A 23,238-nucleotide genomic window follows, 5' to 3' on the forward strand; every position below is an offset into this window, starting at 1 on the left:
ACGCGGCTGCTCCCGGTGTGTCCTGGCGGGAATCCTGCGCCTCTCGGCGCATCCCGAGGGGAGATTTCCCCCCAAAATTGCCATTTCAAAGTGCCACAGTCCCGCCGAGCGCTGTTGGTGGTGGTTGGTGACTGCTGTCCTCCCGTGGCCGCTTCCGTCATGGATCGCCCAGCTCGCAGCCTGGGGCTGTGCTAGACTGTCTTTAAATATGTTTAGACGGGATGTTGGAAAGTTGGAAAGTAATTCTTCCCTGTGAGGGTGGCGAGGCACTGGAAGAGTTGCCCAGAGAAGCTGTGGCTGCTCCATCTCCAGAAGTGTTCCAGGCCAGGTTGGAGTGACTTGGGATAGTTGAAAGTTTCCCAGTGCATGGCAAGGAACTGGGTCATGTTTAAAGTTCCTTCCCACCCAAATCATCCCAGGATAAAGAATAATCAGAATCCATGTAGGGGGATTGTGATGGAAGCCAGGGGTGTAAAAGGGAGGAAAGGGTAAAGGAGATTGAGAACGAGCCCTCTTGTTTCCTAAACTCCTTTTCAGAGAGGAGGTGGGGTGAAGATGTATCCAATCTTTGGGTCAATCTGCATCAGAACTGACAAAGAGAAGGAGGAGATCTAAGAGAGATCCAGGGAGATCTTAGAACCCCTTTCAGTGCCTGAAGGGGCTCCAAAATAAAGGAAGAAAGAATTCTGTGCTGACATTCTCATTTTGTTGTTGTTGTCGTCGTTGTTGTTGTTGTTGTGTCCCCGTGAACTGGAACAAGGGTGTTTGTTCCAGAACAGCCCTGCCCTACTTCTGCATGGCTCCTTCTCCAGTCACATCTTATTCATTTCCCTGGCATTTGCCACCAAGGATCCTTGTCCATTATTCCCAACAATAACCCTTTGGCTCCATGGCTGTCTGTGTTTGAGCTGTGAACATTATCCCAGAGAATGCCCCATGCCTGGGAGTGTTCCAGGCCAAGCTGACAGGGCTTGGAGCACCCTGGGATAGTGGAAGGTGTCCCTGCCCATGGCAAGAGGTGAGGCTGGACCATCTTTAAGGTCCTTTACGACCCAAAACATTCTGGGATTCTGGAATTCTCTGATATGGTGCTTAAGAAACTACTTTGTGGGACTGATGGGGCTTCTGCAGCCACCCCTGGGCATAGGTACAGCCCTGTTCCCAACATTCCATGTGCTCGTGACATGGATTAGCATAAATCTGTGTGAGTCTGGGCTCTGCTGACTTATCCCAGCTAAAATCCTGGCTTCTGGCACACAGGAGGGGCTGTTCTGTCTGGAGTGGAGGGAGGTTGTGCCATCCCCTCTCCCTCCTGGATGGGAGTTAAGCTTGGGAAAGACCTTTCAGATCATCAAGTCCAACCGTCAGGCATCACCACCACCATGTTCACCACTAAACCACGTCCTCAAGTGCCACATCCACAGGTTTTTTTGAGCAATTCCAGGGATGATGATTCCACCACTTCCCTGGCAGCCTCTTTACAACCCTTTCTGTTGTCATAGGATTTGTGCCCCATCCATCCTGGCCTTGGACACTTCCAGGGATGAGACAGCCACAGAATCTCTGGACAAGATATGCCAGGACCTCCTCACCCTCACAGGGAAGGACTTCTCCCCAATATCCCATCAAACCCTCCTCTAAAACCTGAATGGAGTAGCTCAATGGGAACTGAAAGGGCAAATTATTTATTTTCATGACGTGAATTTCACAATAATAAAGAAGGGAGAAGCTGTGGATGAATCGAAAACATACTTGAAACTGGGCTTTGGGGTTCTTTGGTTTAAACTGGGACAGAAGCACTTCTGAGAAAGGAGAAGCAGGGTGGGAAAAGCCAATGTCCAACCTTTGTTTCTGCAAAGTGATTTGCAGAGCAGGAGAAATTGTTCTGGGAAGAACCAGCTGAGCCAAGGGACAGGATGTGCCCGGTAAGAGCTGCAGCGTGTCCCAGTGCCCAGAGCAGGCACAGCAAGAAAAAAGCATTTTAGAGGCATCACAAAATGTTCAGTTTTCCCCTGCAAATTGTTTGGGAGCTGCATCCTGTGCCTGGGGTTTAGCACTGAGCACAAACGGGCCAGCTGCCCTCAGCTAAGGACGTGTTGCCAAAGGAGTTTGCCATTTGAGAGAACAGGAGCCCCTGCAAACTGAAATAAAAATAGGCCCAAAGAGGAAGCAGAAATAAAGGAATGATTTAGCAAAATGAAAATAAAAACACAGAAATAGCCAGGGGGGGAAAACCCTCAGCAGACAAAAACCCACCAGTCTGATTGCCAAGTGCCATTTCTGCTAAACAATCTGATTTCCCAAAGGTTCTGTTGACTCTGAGGTCTCCCAAAAGTCTGGTGAGGAAACAGAGTCGATGCTCTGAAGTGAAACTGCAGAAAAGGGGCCAGACTCAGGCACCTGCATTGCTGGGATCCTGCCAAGGGAGAGCTGGGGATCCCTGCAGAGAGGGATCCTGTGGGAGGAGAAGCTGTGAGGATAAGGATCTCTCCCTCTGGGGCAGGACACAGCAGATAGACACCTTGCTGCTGATGGATCGGATAACCTTGGATAGCGACTGGTTTAGCTGGTTCAGGGCCAGTCCTGCTGCTCAGGCAGGCAGGCTTTGTGTCCAGGAAAGGTTTTCCTCTCCTTCCTTTGACATCAGTTGCCCTTTTCCCTCTCCTGCTGTCCCAGGAGGTGTTCTTAGGGCCAAATGCCACCTGATTCCCAAAGCTGGGCAGCGGGAATGGGGGATGCTGCTTGGGGAGATCTGGTGAGTCAGGGGCCAAAAACCATGAGTGGTTTGTGTGGATACCCCCCAACAACTGTTGAGTTTGGGCTGTGAGGCTGGAAATCTGTCACCTGCTCCAAAAAAGGCCACTCCAGTGTTCCATATGCCATGAGGAGCAGGAGGATGGCAGCGAGGTATCCAAGTGCCAAAGGGTGAGACTGGCTCCTGCCAGCTGCTTCCAGGCCTTTCCTATCACAAACCTCACCTGAGAGCTTCTCCTCTGATTTCTCCCCTCTGACTTTTTCCTCCCTCTCCATGCACCAGCCTCTTCCTCACGTCAGGTTGTGCAACAAGCCCTCTGGAGCTGGAGCAGAACCCAACCTGCTGCAAAGAAATGACCCAAATCAGGGGATTTTGGGGAGCTGCTGAAATCCTCTTTATGGTCCTGTGTGCTCTTGTTTATTTCTTTAATTCCTCTTTTGCACAAACTGCTTCTCTTCCTCACCCCGTGTTAGTGGGACAACTGCATCCTGATGCATTTCCACTCTGCAGCCCACAGAATCCAAAGGCTTTTCCATTGCTTTGTTCCCAAAAATTGCAAAGCCAGCAGGAGCAGTGAGGAATGCAGCCAGATCAAAGTGCACTCGTGTGGCAAATGCTGACCACAAATGACAGGCATGGGACAAATGTCTGTCCCTGGTCTCGTCCTGCTCCCTGGGAGATGCTAGATCCACAGGGAAGGAATACCCAACATCTGAAGGAAAAGCAGTGCTGCTGGATCTGCATGGAAGATGCTCCAACTTCTTGCAGCAGTTTTAGTGAGTTTTCCTTCTCCCCTTTCCTCAGGGCCTCCAACTCCAGGAGCCCTTCCTTGGCTGCTGATGGCTTCAAGATGTGGGAAGCTGGGAGGAAAATTCAATCCCTGCCACCAAAGCCTGGGAATGTGCAGTGAATAAGCAGCTTTGCAAGTCAAAGAAGTCTGGGAGTGATTTGTCGGAGGTTTTTCTTCCCAGATGGAAAAGGCTTCAAAGTGGATTAGGAATGGTTCTATTCTTTGGGAAGAGTGCAGCAGGCAGTGACTCGTGTCACAGGTTCAGGGAGCAGAGAGGTTGGAGCAGAGAAATTCCAATGCCTTTCAGCCACACCCTCAGGATGCTCGTTCCCCAAATCCCAGTCCCTTCCCGTGGAGGGGGGAACACCCATGGCCTTGATCCACCTTGGTCCCAAATGTCCCCATGCAAGGCCAGTGTTGGGGCCGGGTCTGAATATCCAGAACTCCCTTGTTTCCTTCCCATGCCACAGGAGATGTGTTCAGTTTGCCTTGTGTTAACAGCTCATGTTTGTTTCACCTGGGTCTTCCTCCTTTTCTTGTTTTTGTCCCTGTCCCCTCTTGTCCTGCTGGTGTGGGCCAGGGGGGAAGGAGCCGTGCCTTCAGCTCAGCATTCCCATGCTGGACAGGCCAGAGGGCAATATGGGGAGATCCCAGAGGGCAATTTTGGGCCCTGCATGAAAAGAAAGACTTGGAGGGGCTGGAGTGTATCCAGAGATGGGAATGGAGATGGGGAAGGGTCTGGAGCACCAGGAGCAGCTGAGGGAGCTGCGGGGCTTAGCCTGGAGACAAAGAGATTCAGGGGGGACCTTGTCACTCTCTATAAGTGTCTGAATCATGGAATGCTTTGGGTTGGAAGGACTTTAAAACTCATCCCATTCCCCACCACGGGCAGGGACACCTTCCACTATCCCAAGTTGCTCCAAGCCCCATTGTAGGTGAGAGTCGGAATGGGGCAGAGGAAGTTGTAGCACGGTGAGAGTCGGTCTCTGCTCCGGGGTAACAAGTGGCGGGACAAGAGGAGTCTGCCTCAAGCTGTGGCAGGAGAGGTTTAGGCTGGACATTGGGAAAATTCCTTCACAGAAAGGACTGTCCAGACTGTCCAGCCCTGGCACCGCTGCGCAGAGAAATGGCGACTCCCCACCGCGCAGGGGTGTAAGAGCCGTGCGGCCCTTGGGGACAGGGCTCAGTGCTGGCTCCGCAGTCCGGGGGGAGCGCTCTCGGCCCGGCCGCGCCGCTGCTGCCCGCGCCCTCCCCCGCCGGGAGGCGGGACGGGGCCGGCCCGGGGCGGAGCGGCGGCGCCGGCGGCCCCCGAGCGAGAGTGTCCCGTTCCCGGGGCCGCTGCCAGTCCTGCCCGGTCCCGGTGGCGGAGCGGTGCCGGTCCGGTGTCGGTGTTGGAGCGCGGCGGCGGCGCTGGCGGTGCCGGCGGGCGATGGGCGGCGGGCGCTGGGCGCTGCTGTGGGCGCTGCTGGCGGCCCTGCGCCCGCCCCGCGGAGCGGCCGGTGAGTCCGCAGGGGCACGGAGGGGACCGGGGAGGGCACCGGGACGGGGGAGACGAGCGGAGCTTGGCCGGGGAGCGCCTTGCCCGCGGGGGCTGCTCCGGGCCGGCTGTGGCGGGGACAGCACGGGCGGCCGGTGGGTGCCGGGGAGAAGCTGCGCAGGGATGTCCCGAGGGGATTCTGGCCGATCGCAACCCGGAGCGGGTCTGGCTGCTGTGGTACGCGGGGTTCGGCTGTCCCGGGACACGCAGTCTGGCTGTCCTGCGACACAGCGTCTGGCTGTCCCGGGACACGCGGTTTGTCTGTCCTCGGACCCACGGTCTTGCTGTCCTGCCACACAGGATTTTGTTGTCCGGGAGAACAGGGTCTGGCTCCTCTGGGACGTGATTTGGATGTCCTGGCACACAATCTGGCTGTCCCAGGACAAAGCTCTGCCTCCACAGCCTGGTCCTGCCCCAGTACTTCACTGCCTGATGTGCCTCTGCTTGCCGGGGACACCGCGACAGGCAGGGACCACAAATTGTGGCAGATCGGGGTGGGATTTGCCCCGTTAGTCTTGAGCCAGCTACGTAGTGATGCTGAGGAAAATCCTCGGGAATCACCACGGTTTGTGGTGCTTTGCAGTGCAGGCAGTTTGGTGGATTTTCAACTCCATTTGGAGAAAGAAATGAGGAGATAAAGTAGTTTTTGAACTTTCAAAAATCCTGTGATCAGGACTGCCTGACCTTTGGGAGCTGCTGGGTGACCTCAGGGTTGCTGGGGGGTCTCGGAGTCGCTGTGCTGATGGAATTTAGCAGGGAAGAAAGGAATGTGAGTGTTTGCTTTGGGCAGGGAGGAGTTAAAGTCCTGATTGTCACAGCAGGAGCCTGCAGTGAGGAGAACCCTCTGTGGATGTAACCGGGAATCCTGGGCTGGTTTGTACAAAAGGTGTTTGAATAAGGAAGATTTCTTTGGATTCAGGTGTGGCCTCGGGGAAAATTAATTTCTTACAATCACAGAATTGTTTGGCTTGGAAAAGATCATTGAGTCCAACGTTAACCTGACACTTCCAGGTCTACCACAGCTCCCAGGGGATGGGAGGTTGGATTCCCCACAGGCAGGGGCTCCTCATTCATTCCTCCTGCTCAGTGAGCAGAAGCTCTTGTCAGCAGGTGAATTACTCCCAGCAGTGGGAATTCCAGGGCTGGGGATGCAGCCAGTGTTTTGGCAGACCTGGATGCATCATGACTGCAGTAAAGACCTTGTTTCAGTCGTGGTTACTTCATTCCTAATGAAGTATTCTCCCCGATTTTCCTGCTAAAATTCCTCTCCCTCCAGGGAGAAAGGCACAGAGGACCTGTGCAGCAAGCTCTGCCTGTGCTGGCCCTGGAGTTTTGCTGCAGTTCCAGGTGTTCAGGAGAGCAGCAGTGCCCTTGCGAGTGGTTTGATTTCCACGCCAGGTTTTGCCTCAGGCCTGGCTGTGGTTGGGACGGGAGTTGCTCCTGCACCCACACAGGCACGCCAGGCTTGCAACTCCCTGGCTTTAGCCCGGGGTTTTAGAGCCAGCCTAGCTGCTCTGGGCTCAAGCAAGAGCTCTCCTGTCACACAGGGCGAGTCCCTTCCAAGCTGCTGGAAGGACATCCCCATCCCAGACTTGTGGGGTATCCAAAGGCGGTGCTGGAGATGAGGAATTCCTGAACTCTCGTGAGTCAGAGAGGAAAGTATTTCATTCCCCGGCCAGCAAACACCTCTTCCCACTTAATTAGCGTGAAAACAAGGCTGAGATCCTCCTTGCTCTTTGCCTTTAAGCTTGGAGCAGCCCGGGGAAGCAGAAAGCGTCCCAGGACACAGCACAAATCCATGTCCTCCCCAGCCAGGGGTCTGTGCCGGAGGAGCTGCTCTGGCCAGAGCCAGACCCCTTCAAATGGAGCATGAAAATAGCACTTGGAGCCTGGATTGTGCCAGGCAGGGAGCAGCTCCAGCCTCTGTGACCTCCGGGAGGAGCAGGGGAGGGAAGGGAATTTGGGGTCGCTGCTTGTTTGTGTTTGGCAGATCCTTTGGGAGCTCTGGAGACGTGGCTGCACATCCATGGCTGTCCCTGCAGCTTTGCAGCAGTCACATGGGCTCTGTTTGTGCTGCTTTGGGAGGCTCAGGGACGCAGGTTGGAAAAGCTGCAGCTCTTTTTGTGTTTTGTTTTGTTTTTTTCTGAAAGGGAAACCCATTGTGCTGCGGGAGAGGCAGAGAGAGCCTCCCCCTTCTCTCTGGATTTAAAAACCCTGCTGGCATTCTGTCCTCAAGCAGCATTTCTTGAGGGTTAAAAATAGGAAGAGATTTAGCAAAGGGATATATCCAACCTCAAAATTGGGCTGTGTTTCTTGGCTCTGGGAAAAGCACACCAGGCTCGTGCACCATTACTCACAACAGTGATGACGTAGCTGTAAAAACTTGTTGTTTGATGTTTGAGGGCTAAAACCTGCCCAAAAACAAACTCAGCTGAGATCAGGTTCAATAAGAACTGTGCTTTCTTTATCTTTTAAACTGTGAGTGGTTGTTTGGCTTTTCTTTCTTGGAAAAGGGAATTAATTTAGTTGAAATTCCTGTCTGGCACAATGCCTTTCCTCACTGAAAGGGAGATTTACCACTCGGCTCGGGATTGCTGATAGCTGGGAATGCCTCAGGAAGCTCAGAAATGGTCCAGAAAAACCAGCCTCCACGTGCTGGATCCCCTAGATGTGATCTCAAAAACACACACATTTTTGGAAGAGAATTGCTTGAAGTGGAGCTGCTCTTCTTCTCAGCCGTGGCTGGGTGGGAAGTGCTTGGAGGAGGGGGAAAATGCCATTTGGTGACTTGGAGGTGGGGGTATGAAATCCTCAAAAAGAGCTTTCCCTTGGGAAAAAAATGTGGGAGAAGACCCTGGGAGAGCAGCACTGAGCAGCAGCTGGCTCCTATACACTGTCCAAAGGCATTTCTTCATCTGTCTGCAGCTCTTTTCCTGGGAAAGGCAGTGAGTGGAGGCACTTAGAGAAAGTTGACTCAGAGCGTGTCCCGCTCTCCCTGTCCTGGGAAGGGACAGGCTCCTGGCAGAGCCTAAAATCAGCAAAATTCCAGCCGGGAGCTCTTCCTCTGCCCCAGCTGAAAATGCTTCAGATGAGGCCCCGCAAGGGGTTTGCCGAGTAAAGTCCCGTAAAGTCCCAAATTCCTGCTGCCCAGGCATCCTTTTATGTTCCAGTCCCGGGGGTGTAACACAGCAGGAATAGCTCCTGCCTCTCCCCAAAGAAACGTGGCTGAGTGTTTTCTCTAGCTTGGGCTGCTGCTGTTTGTTTTAAAAAGGACTTTTTTAGAGCTGCTACCTGTACAGAATCCTGGGACGACATTTTGGGAAATGGAAATGAGCTGCCTTTGATTATTCTTGGGGTTGTTTTGCTGCGAGGTCTCCCAGACTTGCTGGTGGTGGTGACAAGCCTCAGGTGTTGCCTTGCAGAGGATGCTGATGGGGAAGGAGGTGTGAGGCCATTCCTGTTGGCACATTCCCGGCGTTCCCAGCGGAGCCTGCTCTGGAGCACCGGGGAGGAGCCTCCAGGCAGCTCTGCTGGACAGCTCAGCTTCAACCCCACGGTGCCACGCGTGGTCATCAACGAGCACAAGGACGTCACCTTCAACTGCTCCATCCGAGTGCCTCAGGAGCTGCTGCGGCCCGATGCCCCGGGAATTTCCCTCTGGAAGGACGGGAGGGAGCTGCACGTGCTGGATCGCATCGCCAGCAGCCACTTTGAGATCGTTGTTGAGGAGGAGGTGGCCATGACCTCCACCTTCAGGTGAGTGCTGCTGGGGCAGGTGGGGATGACGGCTGGCTCCCAGGGAAGGTGGGAAGCCGCAATCCCTGAGGTGGTGTCCCTTGTGTCCGGCAGCATCCTCGGCGCCCAGCGCTCGGATAACGGCTCCTACGTCTGCAAACTCAACATCTCGGGCGTGGAGGTGGTGTCTGACCCCATCCTGGTGCTGCTGGAAGGTGAGCTGGAGCAGCTCTGGAGTTGTGTCCTGGCTGAGTGACCAGGAGTCAGAATTGGGGAATCCTTTGCTTCCCTGTGTCCGTGCAGGTCTCCCGCACTTCATCCATCAGCCCGAGCAGCTGAATGTCACCAGGAACAGCCCCTTCAACCTGACGTGCCACGCTGTGGGGCCTCCAGAGCCTGTGGAGATCCGCTGGTTCCGGAACAACATCGAGGTCTACCACGAACCCCAGATCTCCCCGTCGGTCCTGACTGTGCCAGGTGAGCTGGGAGTGTCCCTGCCATGGAGTGTCCCTGCTGTAGGACACCACAGCTGGGAATGTGTCCCAGAGCTGCTCCCTGCCAGGAGGGGCTGTTCCCATGCCATGCACAGTCCTGGGGCCCCTCTGGAGCAGGAAGCCCCATCTGACCCCCTCTGGCTGCTGCCAGAAATCCCTTCCTTGATTTCAACTCAACCAACTCTTTCCTGAGCAAGCAGCAGATTTTTCCGCCAGCCTCTGGCTGTGCCAACAGGAACCTGGCTGCTCTCCTGGGCTGCTGGAATGTTGGTCCCCACTTTCTGAAGAGTTTGGGATATTCCCTGTGCTGTATGTCCATGACAGCTGCTGGGACACAGGGAGAAAAATCCTTGGTGTCCCATAAACCCCCACTCTGTCTTTGCTGCAGAGGCAAAAGAAGGGGTACTTCTTGCTTTGCTGACGAGGAGGAGGCTGGTGGTTAATTAAGAGCTGGGCTATAATTGCCTGGTCTTGGCACCCAGCGGCAGGCGGCCTTTAAAGGGCAGTGAAAGCCGGAAGGAGTGACTCATTCCTCTTGGATGTCCTCACATCCGCCTGGCACCCGCCAGGATGGGTCATTGGAGCAGAGCTTCTCCTGGCCCAGGAGCCCTGGCACCCTGCTGGGATGAGCCAGCACTCCCCACGTCCACCTTGGCACGGGACAGGCATCCCAAACCCGGGGTCACCTCACCCAGCCGGGAGAATCCGCCCTCGGGTATTTCCAGTGGTCCTTCCCTGCCATCAGCTGCGGGATTTGAGCAATCCTTGACCAGCACTAAATCATCTGACCAGGCCGTGGCAGGGGCTCTTCTGCTTTCTGCCTTTCCCCTTTTGGAGGGAGAACAGCCCCTTGCTCAGGAGCTTGTGCAAGGTTTCCGCGGGGACATCCCGTCCCTGCTGTGTCCGGCAGGGATGGCACACGTGTGCCCCCGGAGTGGGACAGCTGGAGCCTGGGGTCACCCCCGGGCACTGGCACCAAAAGTGTCACACAGGGAAGTGAAAACAGGCTAAAACCTTGAGTGTTTGGTGGTGGGATTGGGATGTTTTTGGGATATCCAGGGAACGGGATTGTGTTTTCCGGCAGGACTCAACAAGTCGGCGCTGTTCAGCTGCGAGGCCCACAACAGCAAAGGCCTGACTGCATCCAGCCCCGGCCAGGTCAACATCAAAGGTCAGCTCCCATTCCCTGTTAAACCCCTGTGCAATCCCACACATCCCAGCACTCATCCTTCACAAGCTGAGGGAGATCCCTCCAATCCTGCAATTAAAATCCAGCAGGATCTGGTTGTAACATGGTCATCCTGGTTTGGTCATCCCAGCACTGGGATGGGGGAGGGAGAGCCAAAATCTAAATTTGAAAGCAAAACTGTCAGCTTCAAAGCAGGATTCGGAAGGGCTGCATCGCTCCTTTCCTTCCTTCATAACCAGGGCGGTGCTCCATAGGAATTTTCCATAGGAAACAGTGGAAATTGCTGACATTCCTGATGGGAGCCGCTCCAGCAACGTAAGGAGGGTGTTCCCCAAAATAAATCATGGTCTTTAAGCTGCCCAGAGTGGTCACAAATATAGAAATGGCCAAAATAGTTCTGAAAGTGACATTTTTGTGCTTCCCTAATTGGTGGTCCAGCACATCCGCAGAATTCGGATGTGGGGTCACACACTGAGCCCTGGGAGCTCCAGGGAAAAGCCACCGTGCCAGGTTTGTGTTTGGGCTTCCAGCTGACTGACTGCCCTTGGCTTCTCCCTGCAGGAATCCCATCAGCTCCTGTCAGTGTGCAGGTCCTCAACAGGACAGCCCATGGAATCAGGATATCCTGGGTGCCAGGCTTTGACGCCTTCTCTGCCTTGAACAACTGCAGTGTCCAGGTAAGCATCCAGAATTCCCATATCCCTGCAGCTCCCCCACACGGATGCTCCGAGGCAGGTGGAAGTTGGTGGTGTTTGGCATGAGCTGCACAGATTTCATGTTGGAAGGACCTTAAAGATCATCCAGTTCCAGCTCCCTTCCGACACCTTCCACTATCCCAGGTTGCTACAACCTGGTCTTGGGCACTTCCAGGGATGGCGCAGCCACAGCCTCTTTGGGCAGCTTTGCCATAGCCTCACAGGGAGCATTTTCTTCCCAATATTCCATCTATCCCAGCCCTCTGGCAGTGGGAAGTCATTCTCCCTTGTCCTGTCACTCCAGTCCCTCTCTGGCTCTCCTGGAACCCCTTTCCATTGGGCAACACAGTCAGGTTGCCATGTGTTTTATGCACCTGGTCAAACCCTTCCCAACCAAGCAGCATTCCCAAAGTCAGGATTTGGAGGGGCAGGTTTCCCTCAGCTCCCCACTCCTGGGAAGGAGCTGGGGGATTGCCTGTATTCCTGGAGAACTCAGGGAACATCACATCCATGGGTAGAGCCTGCAGGCATTTCCCACCCTGCTGCACGTGGCTGGCTTTGCTGTCTCATGGATATGATTTTTGTCCTGGAAAAATCTCCACTCCAGCTGGGATAACACATGGAGAGAGGAGACCTTTGAAGCCAGGTAAAAGTGAAAGGAATTTCAGGGAAGAAAGGTACCAGGGCTAATATTAGCACCATGTCCTGCTGCTGCCTTCCAGCCGGAGCTTGGGAAGCGGGGTGGAGAGCCAAGGAATTTCCTATGACTTAACATTCATGGTGTGTCTGTAGGAAATAGCCTTTGAAAGTGGAAAACAGGAGAGGGTTTCTGGCAAAAACACAGCAGTGACTCAGCCCTTTTGCTGCTGTCCCCTTGGATAATCCCCGGGCCCACCGAGCCAGTGACTCATTCCCGAGGGCTGCAGCTGGCCCACCTGCCAGTTCCAACTGCTACAGCCTGCAAACATCCTGATTTCCTCCCAGAATCCATGGATTTGGTGGGTTATTCTCAGAAGACAATTGAGGATTGGGCTGGATGCTCAGGAGTTTGGTCCTGGAAGCATTGTGTGTGTTCCTGTGGTCGCTGCTCGCCTCTCTCAGAGCATCTTGTGACAGCTTGGGGATGGAGGTGGCATTCCCTGACTTTTTCAGGAGACAGGCAACCCTTCCCATTATTTGTAAGGAATGGGAAGCTGAGGGAAACCTGTCCCTCCAAATCCTGACTTTGAGAATGCTGCTTGGCTGGGAAGTGTGTGACCAGGACAGCAGCAAGCCCAGGCTTGCAGAGTCTTCCAGAGAACTACTTGGAGCATTTCTGGGAATTTCTCCATGAAAACCTGAGAATGAGGGCTGTTCCTTTATATTTTGGCTGTAAAACAGATGCTGGGACCATCCTGGGATACCATGGGGGACTCTTTAGATTGAGCACAAGGATGGGTGTCCTGCCATCCCAAAATAATGGATGGGGGTTTTTCAGAGAAGTGCACAGCTCTGGCCACATGGATTGGGGTCTCCTTGTTCTTGCACTTCCCTCTTTCCCCCCTCTGTCCCAATCCAGGAAGTGCTTCCTACAAAATGAGATGCTTCCTAGAAAGCTGCAGTGGCTCTGTGGGCAGCTCCATGGGGACTCCACATCCATAAATTTGTCTTTCTGTGAAAAGCAGGACTTGTTTTTGGGATGTTGAATTCATCCATGCTGCTAAATGTGACAAGGATTGGGAATAGTCCCGTTACATCCCATGGAGATAAATCCTGTTTTCCAATGATGTGCTGCACAAAAAAAGGAGCTGTATTTTGTTTATTTGGAATGTGTTGCTGGGTTGTTCTATTCAGGCCTCCTTTTGCTCCATGCCACAAGAAATTCCAAATCATTCCTCCCTCCTTCCCAACATCCTTGGAATGTTCCCAGCTCCACATGTGCTGGAGCCCTCTCCCTGTGCCCTGTGAATGTCCTGCCATGAGCTTTCCCTGCAGGAGCTTTTCCCGCAGAGTTCAGATGGGAGGCAGGGCTCTGGATCCTGTTTTCCAACATCTCTCGCTGCAGGTTGTTGCTGACTAATCCCTGTTTGTGGGCTGATTTTCCAATTAAAGGTCAAGGAAGTCGTTCCAAGAGGCAACGTCTCCCTTCAGGCCTTCCACGCCTCGGTGCCTCCCCACGTGTACCACATCCAGCAGCTGGAGCCCATGGAGGAGTACAGCATCCGTGTTTCCTGCGGGAATGAGGTGGGCTGGTCGGCATTCAGCCCCTGGATAACGGCCAGCACCACAGAGGGAGGTAGGAAATGGGGAGTGAGGGCTGAGAAGGGTTTCCCTGCCTCAATCCCTCTGGAGGAGAGGCACCTCCCGAGTCCTGGTTGCTCCCAGGGTGGGAAAGGAAACTTCTCCCTTTTTCATGGGCTTTCTGGTTGAGCTCCAGCTCGTTTTCCATCAGATTCCCACATCTCTGCACCTATTCTCCCAGCTTCCCTGAGCTCCTTTCCCATTGATTCCCACATCTCTGCACCATTTCTCCCAGCTTCCCTCAGCTCCTTTCCCATTGATTCCCACATCTCTTCCAGCTTTCCTCACCTCCTTTCCCATTGATTCCCACATTTCTGCACCCATTCTCCCAGCTTCCCTCACTCCTTTCCCATTGATTCCCACATCTCTGCACCATTTCTCCCTCACCTCCTTTTCCCATTGATTCCCACATCTCTGCACCCTTCTCCCAGTTCTCCCAGCTTCCCTCAGCTCCTTTGATTCCCACATCTCTGCACCCCTTCTCCCAGTTCTTCCAGCTCCTTTCCCATTGATTCCCACATCTCTGCACCCCTTCTCCCAGCTTCCCTCAGCTCCTTTCCCATTGATTCCCACATCTCTGCACCCATTCCTGCAGCTTCCCTCACTCCTTTCCCATTGATTCCCACAGCTCCGACCACGCCACCCCTGAACATCACGGTGTCCTTCAACGAATCCAGCTCCTCGCTGGAGATCCACTGGGTGAAGCCACCCCTGGAGAGGATCCATGGGGAGCTCCAGGGCTACCACATCTGGTACAGCTGGCACAACTCTGAGGGCATGGTGAGTCACCAGGAAGTGGGGAAGAATGGCTAAAATCCTGGAAAAATTCCCGGCAGGGATGTCCAGATGGGTTTTGGTGCTTCCACAGATTCTTTTGGAGTTCTTTGCTGTCTTGGGCTTTCATGTGGGCTTCAATCCACTCCTGGCCTTGCATTCCCTGGATTTTGAGCTGTTCCTTACTCAGAAGGGGTTTTTCCCTTCCTTAACCCACAGCACAGAATTTCAGAGCTCGAGGAACTCTTTGGCCCAAAGGCCTCTCTGTGAGTGCATGAAATCACCTGGCACACCGTGCTTGCCTTTTCTAGGATTTGGGAAGCAGCTGCAGGAATTTGCTAGGGCAAGGTTGGCCCGGGCTCTGGGCAAAAGATCCCATGCAGAGCCTGTGGATAAGAGCAGGAATGGATCCAGCTGTGGTTTGGGCTCCTCTGTGCCAGGCTGGCAGAGTGACCCCAGCTGGAAACAGTGACTCATGCCCTTTTTTTGTCAGATGCTGCACTTTCTGTTCTCCTTTTGCTCCCCCATATAGATCCAGCCTGAATGAAGCCAGGGAAACAAAATCATGGTCTTGTGACTCGGAAAAAAAGTGCTGACAGGAGCTGTCTCTCTCCAGCAAAAGGCCAAGCCCAGGCCTTGCCCTTTAAGCCCTGAGAGATTTATTGTTGCTGTTGTTGTTTGCTAATTTTTGTCCATTTTTCCAGCTTATGGAGTGAATTTTTTTCCAGTTCTCATTTTTTCCGTGAGTCTGAGACACGAGACTGGAGTTCTGACTTCTCAAAAAGCTCCTTCTAAGGTTGGACCTGATAATCTCAGAGGTCTTTTCCAACCTAAATGATTCTGTGTGAATTATTCCATGAAAATTCCATCCCTGAGTTGTGGCCCTGCACAGGCTAAATCTGGACTGCCCCAAAATAACCACCAGTTTTTGCAGGATAAAGTCGGGAAGAAGCTGGATTTTGGTGTCACAGGGCCACCTACAGGCCTCTCAACAACCAGAAAATTCCCAAAAGTTGGTTTGTTTTCCTCCTTAACCAGCAGTCCTTGCTGAAGCCAAGGCTGCCTGAGTTGGGACGGGAAGAAATTCCTCAACTACCACAAAACTCATAAAATCCCATTAAATTTGGCAGGTCAGCCCAGCTTTGTGCTCACAGTCTGGGCTTGTCCTCAGATGATACAGCAGAGCCCTTTAGGACAGGGAAAGATCCCAGTTTCAGGCTGGTGGTAGGGAAAGGATCCCATGTGGCTACAAGGAGGAGGAAGGCAGGAATGTGGGAGCAGAGGTGACAACAGGTCCCAGCTCCTGTCACTGCCACTAGGTGCCCACGCATTCCCAGGGCATGGGTGTTTCACATCTGTTTCCGTGGCTTTTTTGGGACAGGGAACAGAAACTGGTTCCCTCTGAGAAGCTCTGAATCCCTCTCCTCATCTCTCTCCTCACCCACTGATCCCCCTCAGCTCCATTTCCTCACCCACTGATCCCCCTCAGCTCCTGCTTTTTTTTTGTGGGATGTTCAGGAGGGAGCCAGGCACTGCTGGGCACAGCAGCCTGCCAGATGTTTTGGCTGCAGCTGGGCAGCTGTTTTGCAGCTGGAAATCGGCAGGGAGCAGCAGCAGCACTTTCTCAGCTGGAAACGACCAGGAAAGGATGGAATTTGCAGGGAAAGGCTCCTATGTTTTTACTAAGCCATGCTGACTCCTGCCATGGTACCAGCCAAGGAAATAGATAAAAAAATACATAAAAATATGCATAAAATACACGGGACTGTAATAAGCTGGACACAAAAGCCACAGAAGGAGTGGTTTGTGAGCTTAGGATCTATTTCTAGAGCACTTGGACAATCCTACCAGGAGCACACGGATCCTGTGGGTGCTCACAGGGCTCCAGTAGCCAAACTGGCCACAACAAAGGCTGAGAGTCACAATCCATGTCACCAGAGCCTTTTCCTTCCTAGCCAGCTCCTTCCCTGCCTCTTTTCTGGCTCTGGCTGCTGCTGTTGTGAGGCAGAGAGGGCCAGGAATGCTCAGATTGAACGGGAAGCGCCGCTCAGCCCCGCTCCCGATCCCATCCGGCCCTCGCACACAGGGCCATTCTTCTCTCTCAATAGCCGGGCGCTGCACTTCCTCTGAGCTGGGAAAGCAGAGCAGCTCCAAAGGTTGCCAAGGGGACAGTGCTCAGTAAATCCCCAGGTTTCCCTGCCTTCCCCAGCCCAGGATGTTCTTCTCCTTCCTCTCTCCAGCAGATCGTGTCCGACAAGGTCCGGCTGAACGGCAGCGTGGCCGTGCTGCCCGTGGTGGCCACCAATGCCACCTGCTCCGTCCGTGTGGCCGCTGTCACCAAGGGGGGAGTGGGACCTTTCAGCAGTCCCAAGGAGATCTTCATCCCTGCCAGTGGTAAGGAGATGCAGGGCTGGATGCTGGGAATAGCCCAGGGTGTGCTTTCCATGAGGCCGTTCAGCATCACTCCTTCGGATGCTTTCCGTGTCAGCCAAGGATGCTGACTGGGGAGCAGGACAGCCTCACCCCTCATTCCCTTTTTTCCTCATTCCCGTGTAACCCTTTGGGCTCTGCTGAAAACCCCTGGGAATTCCTGCCCCAAGCCCCAGGTGGTGCAGGCTGACTCTTTCACCGGCTCCATTATAACAGGATATTTTCTTAGGATTAATAACCTCAGCCCCCTCTTCGACTCCAGCCTCCGGGAATGCCGACTCCTTTGTCGTGGCCCTGGGATTTATCTGCGGGACAATTGCTGTTGGAATCATCCTGTGCTTGTCCGTGGTCATCCACAAACGATGTGTGGAGACAAAATATGGGTAAGGGGATGGAAAACAGGGTGGCTCCCAAGGGGTGTGGGGCCAGCAGCCTGTGCTGGATTTGGGGACAAGGATTCTGTCTCCAGGACTGATGTTGTTACCACAAATGACATTTTTTAAGTGGGTTTTTCCTTCCCCTCCCTTCCTTAGCTCAGCAGTTCACCTTTTGCTCATCATTCCTATTTTTAAAGGGAAGTGAACTTGTGCAACTTGGTGGGGGAGATGTTTTGGCACGGAAATGAGAGAGCAGAGGGTGTCACTGGTCACCAGAGGGTGACCTGGACCCAAGGGAGTGGCTGGAGCTGTATCAGGAGAGGTTAGGCTGGATTTGAGGAAAAGATCCTTCCCCCAGAGGGAACTGAACAGGCTCCCCAGGGAATGGTCACAGCTCCAAGGCTGCCAGAGCTCCAGGAGCATTTGGACAATGTTCCCAGGAGCATTTGGACGATGCACTGGGTGGGATTGTTGGGGTGTCTGTGCAGGGCCAGGAGCTGGACTGGATGATCCTTGTGGGTTCCTTTCAACTCCACGATTCCATGATTCCATCATATCCCATGTCCTGGAGAAACCCTCCTGCCTCATCCCACGCCTGGGTTCAATGGCCCAGCATTGTTTAAAAACACAGACAAAGGGCTGTTATCTCCTGCAGTAACCCAACACTCCTCACTCATCCTCGTGACTTCCCAAGTGCTGTTTAACTGCCCCATGCTCCCAGTTTGGGAACTGGTACCGAGTAAGGATCCCTTTCCTAACTGGTTGTTGTCACTCTTTCCCTGCTTTCCCAGTTCTGGAGCATCCTGCCCTGGTTTTGTTTCCCAAAGCTGGACTCTGCAGGGCTCCAGCAGCATTCCTGCTCCTTGAGTAGGAAATGAGTATCCTATTTCCTCCCCAAAACCTCTGTGACTCACTCCTTGATGGTCCAGTGGTGTTTGTGGAGCTGCTGTTTTGCTCAGACATTGCAGGCGATGGTGCTGATCCAGGAAAAAGGAAATGGAACATGCATTTCTCCTTTTCCTGTGCATCCCCTGGGCTCCTTCCCCTGCCATGCTGATTCCTTCATCCAGCTGAAGCAGCCACAGCAGATGTGTTTGTGTTCCCTTAGGAATGCTTTCAGCAGGAGCGACTCGGAGCTTATAGTGAGCTACACAGCCAAGAAGTCCTACTGCAGGAGAGCCGTGGAACTGACCCGTAAGGACACGTTTTTACCCTCTGGAAGGAGCTGGAGGGGCAAATGGCAGCAGGCAGGACGTGCCTGAGCTCCTCCTGTCCCCCTCTCTTGCAGTGGGAAGCCTGGGTGTCAGCAGGGAGCTGCAGCAGAAGCTGCAGGATGTTGTCGTGGACAGAAATGCCCTGAGCCTGGGGAAGGTCCTGGGAGAGGGTGAGTAAAACTCATTGAATTCCAACCTCCTGCCATGGGCAGAGAACCTTCCATGAGCCCAGCTTGTCTTCCTCCTGTCACTGATGAGGAACGAGCCCTTTGAGTAAAACTCATCTCATTCCAACCTCCTGCCATGGGCAGGGAACCCTCCATGAGCCCAGCTTGTCCTCCTCCTGTCACTGATGAGGAACGAGCCTTTTGGCTCCATCTTGGAGCATTCCAGATCTTAGGAATCTGGTGATGCCCTGAAAGGTGGTGCTTTGGATAAAGGGATTCCTTCTTTCCCGTGGTGCAGGGGAGTTTGGATCCGTGATGGAGGGACGGCTCAGCCAGCCCGAAGGGCCCCCACAGAAGGTGGCTGTGAAGACCATGAAGTGTAAGTTGTCTCTCTGCCCCACTGGATACCAACATTCCCAGTACCTCTCTCAGGAACAGCATCCTGGCAGCATTTTGGGGTTCTAAAGCTCTTTCTTTCTCTCTGCTTCCCAGTGGATAACTTTTCCCAAAGGGAGATTGAAGAGTTCCTCAGTGAGGCAGCGTGCATGAAGGACTTTGACCATCCCAATGTCATCAAGCTCCTCGGTATGGGCTCCCCCTTCCCACCCTCCAGCTGGGATTTGGGTGGATCCTTTTCCCAGGGCACTGTGTGAGGTGTCCATGTTTCCCAGGGGTGTGCATCGAGCTGAGCTCCCTGCAGGTGCCCAAGCCCATGGTGATCCTGCCGTTCATGAAGTACGGAGACCTGCACAGCTTCCTGCTCCGTTCCCGGCTGGAAATGGCCCCCCAGGTAGGGAGCACCAGGAGCAGAGGAATGGGGTGGGATCGAGGTGGGAAGGGAATCCCCTTCTGCAGCTCCTGCAGGCTCGTTGGTCAATGAATGGCAGGGTCTGAGGGATGAGAGCTCGTCTGCTGCCGTGGGCTCATCCATTGGGATGGCAGCCCTGGATAGGGAAGCCTTTTGAGTCAGCACTGTGTAACCCCCACCTTCCCTCCCCAGTTTGTGCCCCTGCAGACCCTGGTGAAGTTCATGGTGGACATCGCCCTGGGCATGGAATACCTGAGCAGTCGGAACTTCCTGCACAGGGACTTGGCAGCTCGAAACTGCATGTGAGTGTTTTCCTCTGCCCCATCCTGCGGGATGAACCCTGCGGATTTACAGCACAACTCTGCTCCTTTCCATGAAAGTTCCCTTGGTTCTGAGACCCAGAGCTCAGCCTGGGGTCTGTGTGCTCATCCCTGGGGCTGTGCTGATCCCTGTTTTGCCCCAGGCTGCGGGATGACATGACGGTGTGCGTGGCAGACTTTGGGCTCTCCAAGAAGATCTACAGCGGCGATTACTACCGGCAGGGCCGCATCGCCAAGATGCCCGTCAAGTGGATCGCCCTCGAGTCCCTGGCTGACCGTGTCTACACCACCAAGAGTGATGTGGTAGGTCCCCGTGCCTGGAGGGACAGTCCCCTGGGCTGAGCCATGCCGTGCTCCTGTTGGTGTCATTCCCTGGAAGTGCAGGGGGCTGCCAGAGCGAGCGCAGTCGGTTCCTTGAGTAGGCCCCTCGTTTCCATCCTGGTCATTCCAGTTTTGGGAGCACCACAGCTCTGCCTGTTGTCCCTGGATGCCAGGCAGTGACCTTTCCTCATGAAAAGCTTCATTCCATTCATTCCTCCTGGAAGTGTCCCTTCAGCCCTTTTCCCTTTGTGCCGGCAGTGGGCATTTGGCGTCACCATGTGGGAGATTGCCACGCGCGGGATGACGCCGTACCCAGGGGTGCAGAACCACGAAATCTACGAGTACCTCTACCATGGGCAGCGCCTGAAGAAGCCTGAGGATTGCCTGGATGAGCTGTGAGTCCTGGGATCCCAGCTGGGAAAATGGATTTTCCTAGAAACAAACCCCTTAATGTTTGCTCAACATGCCTAAGGAAAGCTGGAGCCTGGAGCAGAGCATGTGCCAGCATCTGCTGAACTCCAGGCAAAAATCCCAACAAATATCCTCAGGGGAAATAATGGGTTTGTAGGGCTGGCAAAGTCACCAGGAGCAGTCAGTGATAGGACTTTTTGGTATTTTATTTATCTTTGGATTTGTTTTGGCCAAAAAGGTCCTGGCTGGTGAAGCTCCTCTTTGTTCCACAAAACTCCCTCTAGGTCCCTTCCTTGCCTCAAATCTATAAATCTGTGTCCCTCTGGAAAGGGAAAATGCAGAGTACACAAACCTTTGGATTTCTGAGCAGCTCAGCAAAGGCCTTTCTCCCAAGCTTCTTTGCTCAGTTTTTCTCCAGTGCTGCTAGAGCTGATAATGTTTAACCCCCCATGGCTGAGAGCTTTGAATCCCATCTGAATAACCAGAGTTGTACATTTCCTAAAAGGCTTCTCTCCATGGCCTGTTCCTGAAGGAAGCAGTGCAGGAACCTCTACGAATCCAGCCTGCTGGAGGGCAGAGAGGCTGGCAGGGCCATGCTGGGAGCTTCCAGGGCTCCCTGACATACAGCCTGGGAGCAGGCACCTGCCAAGGGAAGGACTGGGCATCCCACACACAGAGCTGGGATGTTCCCAGGGAACAGATCCCAGGGCTGCACTGGAAGAAACTTCTCACATTTCTAACAGCTTGGGCTGATAAATCCATGCCCTTGGGAAGCAGCCTGAGCAGAGGGAGTTGGTTTCACTTTGATTTCATGGGAATTTCAAGGCTTGCCCAGCTTGGAGGAAAACTGGGAATCAACCCCCATGCCTCCCCTAATCCAGAGGAGTGCAGGCTGCCCAGAGAAGCTGTGGCTGCTCCATCCCTGTTCAAGGACAGCTTGGAGCTACCTGGGATGGTGGAAGGTGCCCCTGCAGGGACTGGATGAGCTTTAAGGTCCCTTACAAACCAAACCATTCTGGGATCCTCTGTTAACCACACTCCTCTCCCGATTTCCAGGTATGAAATAATGTCTGAATGCTGGAGAGCCGACCCTGCCACTCGCCCCACCTTCTCCCAGCTCAAAGTCCAGCTGGAAAAGCTGCTGGAAAACCTGCCCAGCTCCAAGGCATGCGGGGACATCATCTACATCAACACCGGCCTTCCCGAGCAGAGCCCGGACTCCACGCAGGATTCCGGCTTCCCGCAGGTGGACTCGGACTTGGACGCCGGGGAGGCGTCGGAGCCCGGCTCCCCCGGGGCTGAGGCGGCGCTGGTGGCTGTGGACGTGCATCCCAGCGAGCTGTGGGACAGCAGGTACATTGTGGAGGAGCAGCTGGCTGGCCCCGTGGAGGAGCCCTACGTGCCGCTGCTGCCCTGCCAGGCGCTGGAGCCCGGGAGCCGATGGAGCCAGGCCAGCACTCTGCCGGCGTCGGAGCGGCCCGGGCAGGACTCGGAAGCGCCGCCGGGAATGGTGTGAGCGGCACCACAGCCAGGACACAGAGGGAATATTTTAATAAACACTCGTCTCTTTTATTTATTATCTCCTGCACGGTTTGCCTGGTGGAGGCTGGCTCTCCCCAGGAGCTTTTTCCTGGGCTGAAGTCCCAGGGGTTTGGAATTGACAGCGGAATTATTTTGCTGTAGTTATTCATCTTCTCCAGGAGGAGCAGAGCAGGGTGGGGTGGATGGTGCTGAGGGGGCAGCTGGCCTTGCAGGGCCTGGTGTTTTCCCCCTTTTCCATCCCGTGTTAAGGTTTGTGGGATGGGCATCCCCCTGGATGGTGAGTGCTCCAGCTCTACAGCCTGCTGGGGGATTTCACACTGCAAGAGATCCCCATGGAAAACAGCAATGGGAGCTCCAATGGGAGCAGCGGGTGCTCCCACATTCCCTTCTCCCTGATGGGTTTCCATCCATCCCATCGCTCCTGCTGCAACACCAGGGAAACAGGAGCCTGAGGGGCTCCTGGAAGGGCTGGAGGCCCCCAGACATGGCCTGGCCCTTCCTTGCTGCCCCTTCTTTCGGGGGGAATTCTGCTGCTTCCATAGCTGGGGCTGCTCGGCAACAACCAGAGCCAGACCCAGCACCTCTTGCCTCTCCTTGGGGGAGATCGGGCTGGGAATGGGGGGACCAGGCTGGGGAGGGGGTGCAGGAGTTGTTGAAGGGGGTACCGAACTGGGGGCGGAGGGTTGCAGGAGCTGGGGAAGGCATTTTGGGGCTGGGGAAAGGAATGCAGTGACTGAGATGGGGTGCAGGAGCTGGAAAACGGGGTGCTGAGCTGGGGAGGGGGTGCAGGGCTGGGAAAGGCTGGTCCTGGCACCGCTGGAGCGGGGGGCTGACAGGGGCTCCCGCTTGTCCTGGCAGCACCAGAAAGAGCTTTGCTGGGGGAAAAGTCACCCTCCGGCACCCCAGCCGCGGCGGATGGATGCCCGGCCGGTGTCTCCCGGGGGGTGGATGCACAGGGAGCCCGGACGGTGTCCCGGGGGAGGGATGCCCAGCCAGTGTCCCGGGGGATGGATGCCCAGCCGGTGTCCCAGGGGATGGATGCCCAGCCGGTGTCCCGGGGGAGGGATGCCCGGCCGGTGTCCCGGGGGATGGATGCCCGGCCGGTGTCCCGGGGGATGGATGCCCGGCCGGTGTCCCGGGGGAGGGATGCCCGGCCGGTGTCCCGGGGGAGGGATGCACAGGGAGCCCGGCCGGTGTCCCGGGGGAGGGATGCCCGGGCGGTGTCCCGGGGGATGGATGCCCGGCCGGTGTCCCGGGGGAGGGATGCGCGGGGCCGGCCCGGCGCCGGGGCGGGGAAGCGCCGCGTCCCCGGCACGGGGCAGCGCGGGGGCGGCGCGGGCGGGGCGGGGAGAGCGCGGGGCAGCCGGTGCCGAGAGCGGCGGGGCCGCACCGCACCATG

General features: G+C 54.9%; 1 protein-coding gene across 1 annotated transcript; it reads left to right on the plus strand.

Moving 5' to 3' along the window:
• Nucleotides 1-4,974: 4,974 nt before the first annotated feature.
• Nucleotides 4,975-21,869, plus strand: MERTK (MER proto-oncogene, tyrosine kinase). Its single transcript, XM_058020413.1, has 19 exons — nt 4,975-5,044; nt 8,505-8,838; nt 8,932-9,032; nt 9,121-9,294; nt 10,396-10,482; nt 11,062-11,177; nt 13,287-13,470; nt 14,104-14,255; nt 16,490-16,643; nt 16,909-17,062; nt 18,165-18,250; nt 18,345-18,440; nt 18,736-18,816; nt 18,930-19,022; nt 19,109-19,227; nt 19,438-19,547; nt 19,709-19,868; nt 20,145-20,281; nt 21,354-21,869. Exons 1-19 carry the CDS (start codon nt 4,975-4,977, stop codon nt 21,811-21,813), a joined length of 2,868 nt encoding a protein of 955 aa, XP_057876396.1. The 3' UTR covers nt 21,814-21,869.
• The last annotated feature ends 1,369 nt before the right edge of the window (nt 21,870-23,238 follow it).

The sequence above is a fragment of the Melospiza georgiana genome, chromosome 3 (assembly GCF_028018845.1).
Source record: "Melospiza georgiana isolate bMelGeo1 chromosome 3, bMelGeo1.pri, whole genome shotgun sequence".
Taxonomy (NCBI): Eukaryota; Metazoa; Chordata; class Aves; order Passeriformes; family Passerellidae; genus Melospiza; species Melospiza georgiana.

Bases quoted from the DNA above. Each gene is read 5' to 3' on its own strand.
- MERTK (XM_058020413.1), top strand. From the start codon at position 4,975: ATGGGCGGCGGGCGCTGGGCGCTGCTGTGGGCGCTGCTGGCGGCCCTG. The intron at 18,817-18,929 runs GTAAGTTGTCTC...TCTGCTTCCCAG, and splicing joins GGCTGTGAAGACCATGAAGT to TGGATAACTTTTCCCAAAGG. The intron at 19,023-19,108 runs GTATGGGCTCCC...CATGTTTCCCAG, and splicing joins CAATGTCATCAAGCTCCTCG to GGGTGTGCATCGAGCTGAGC.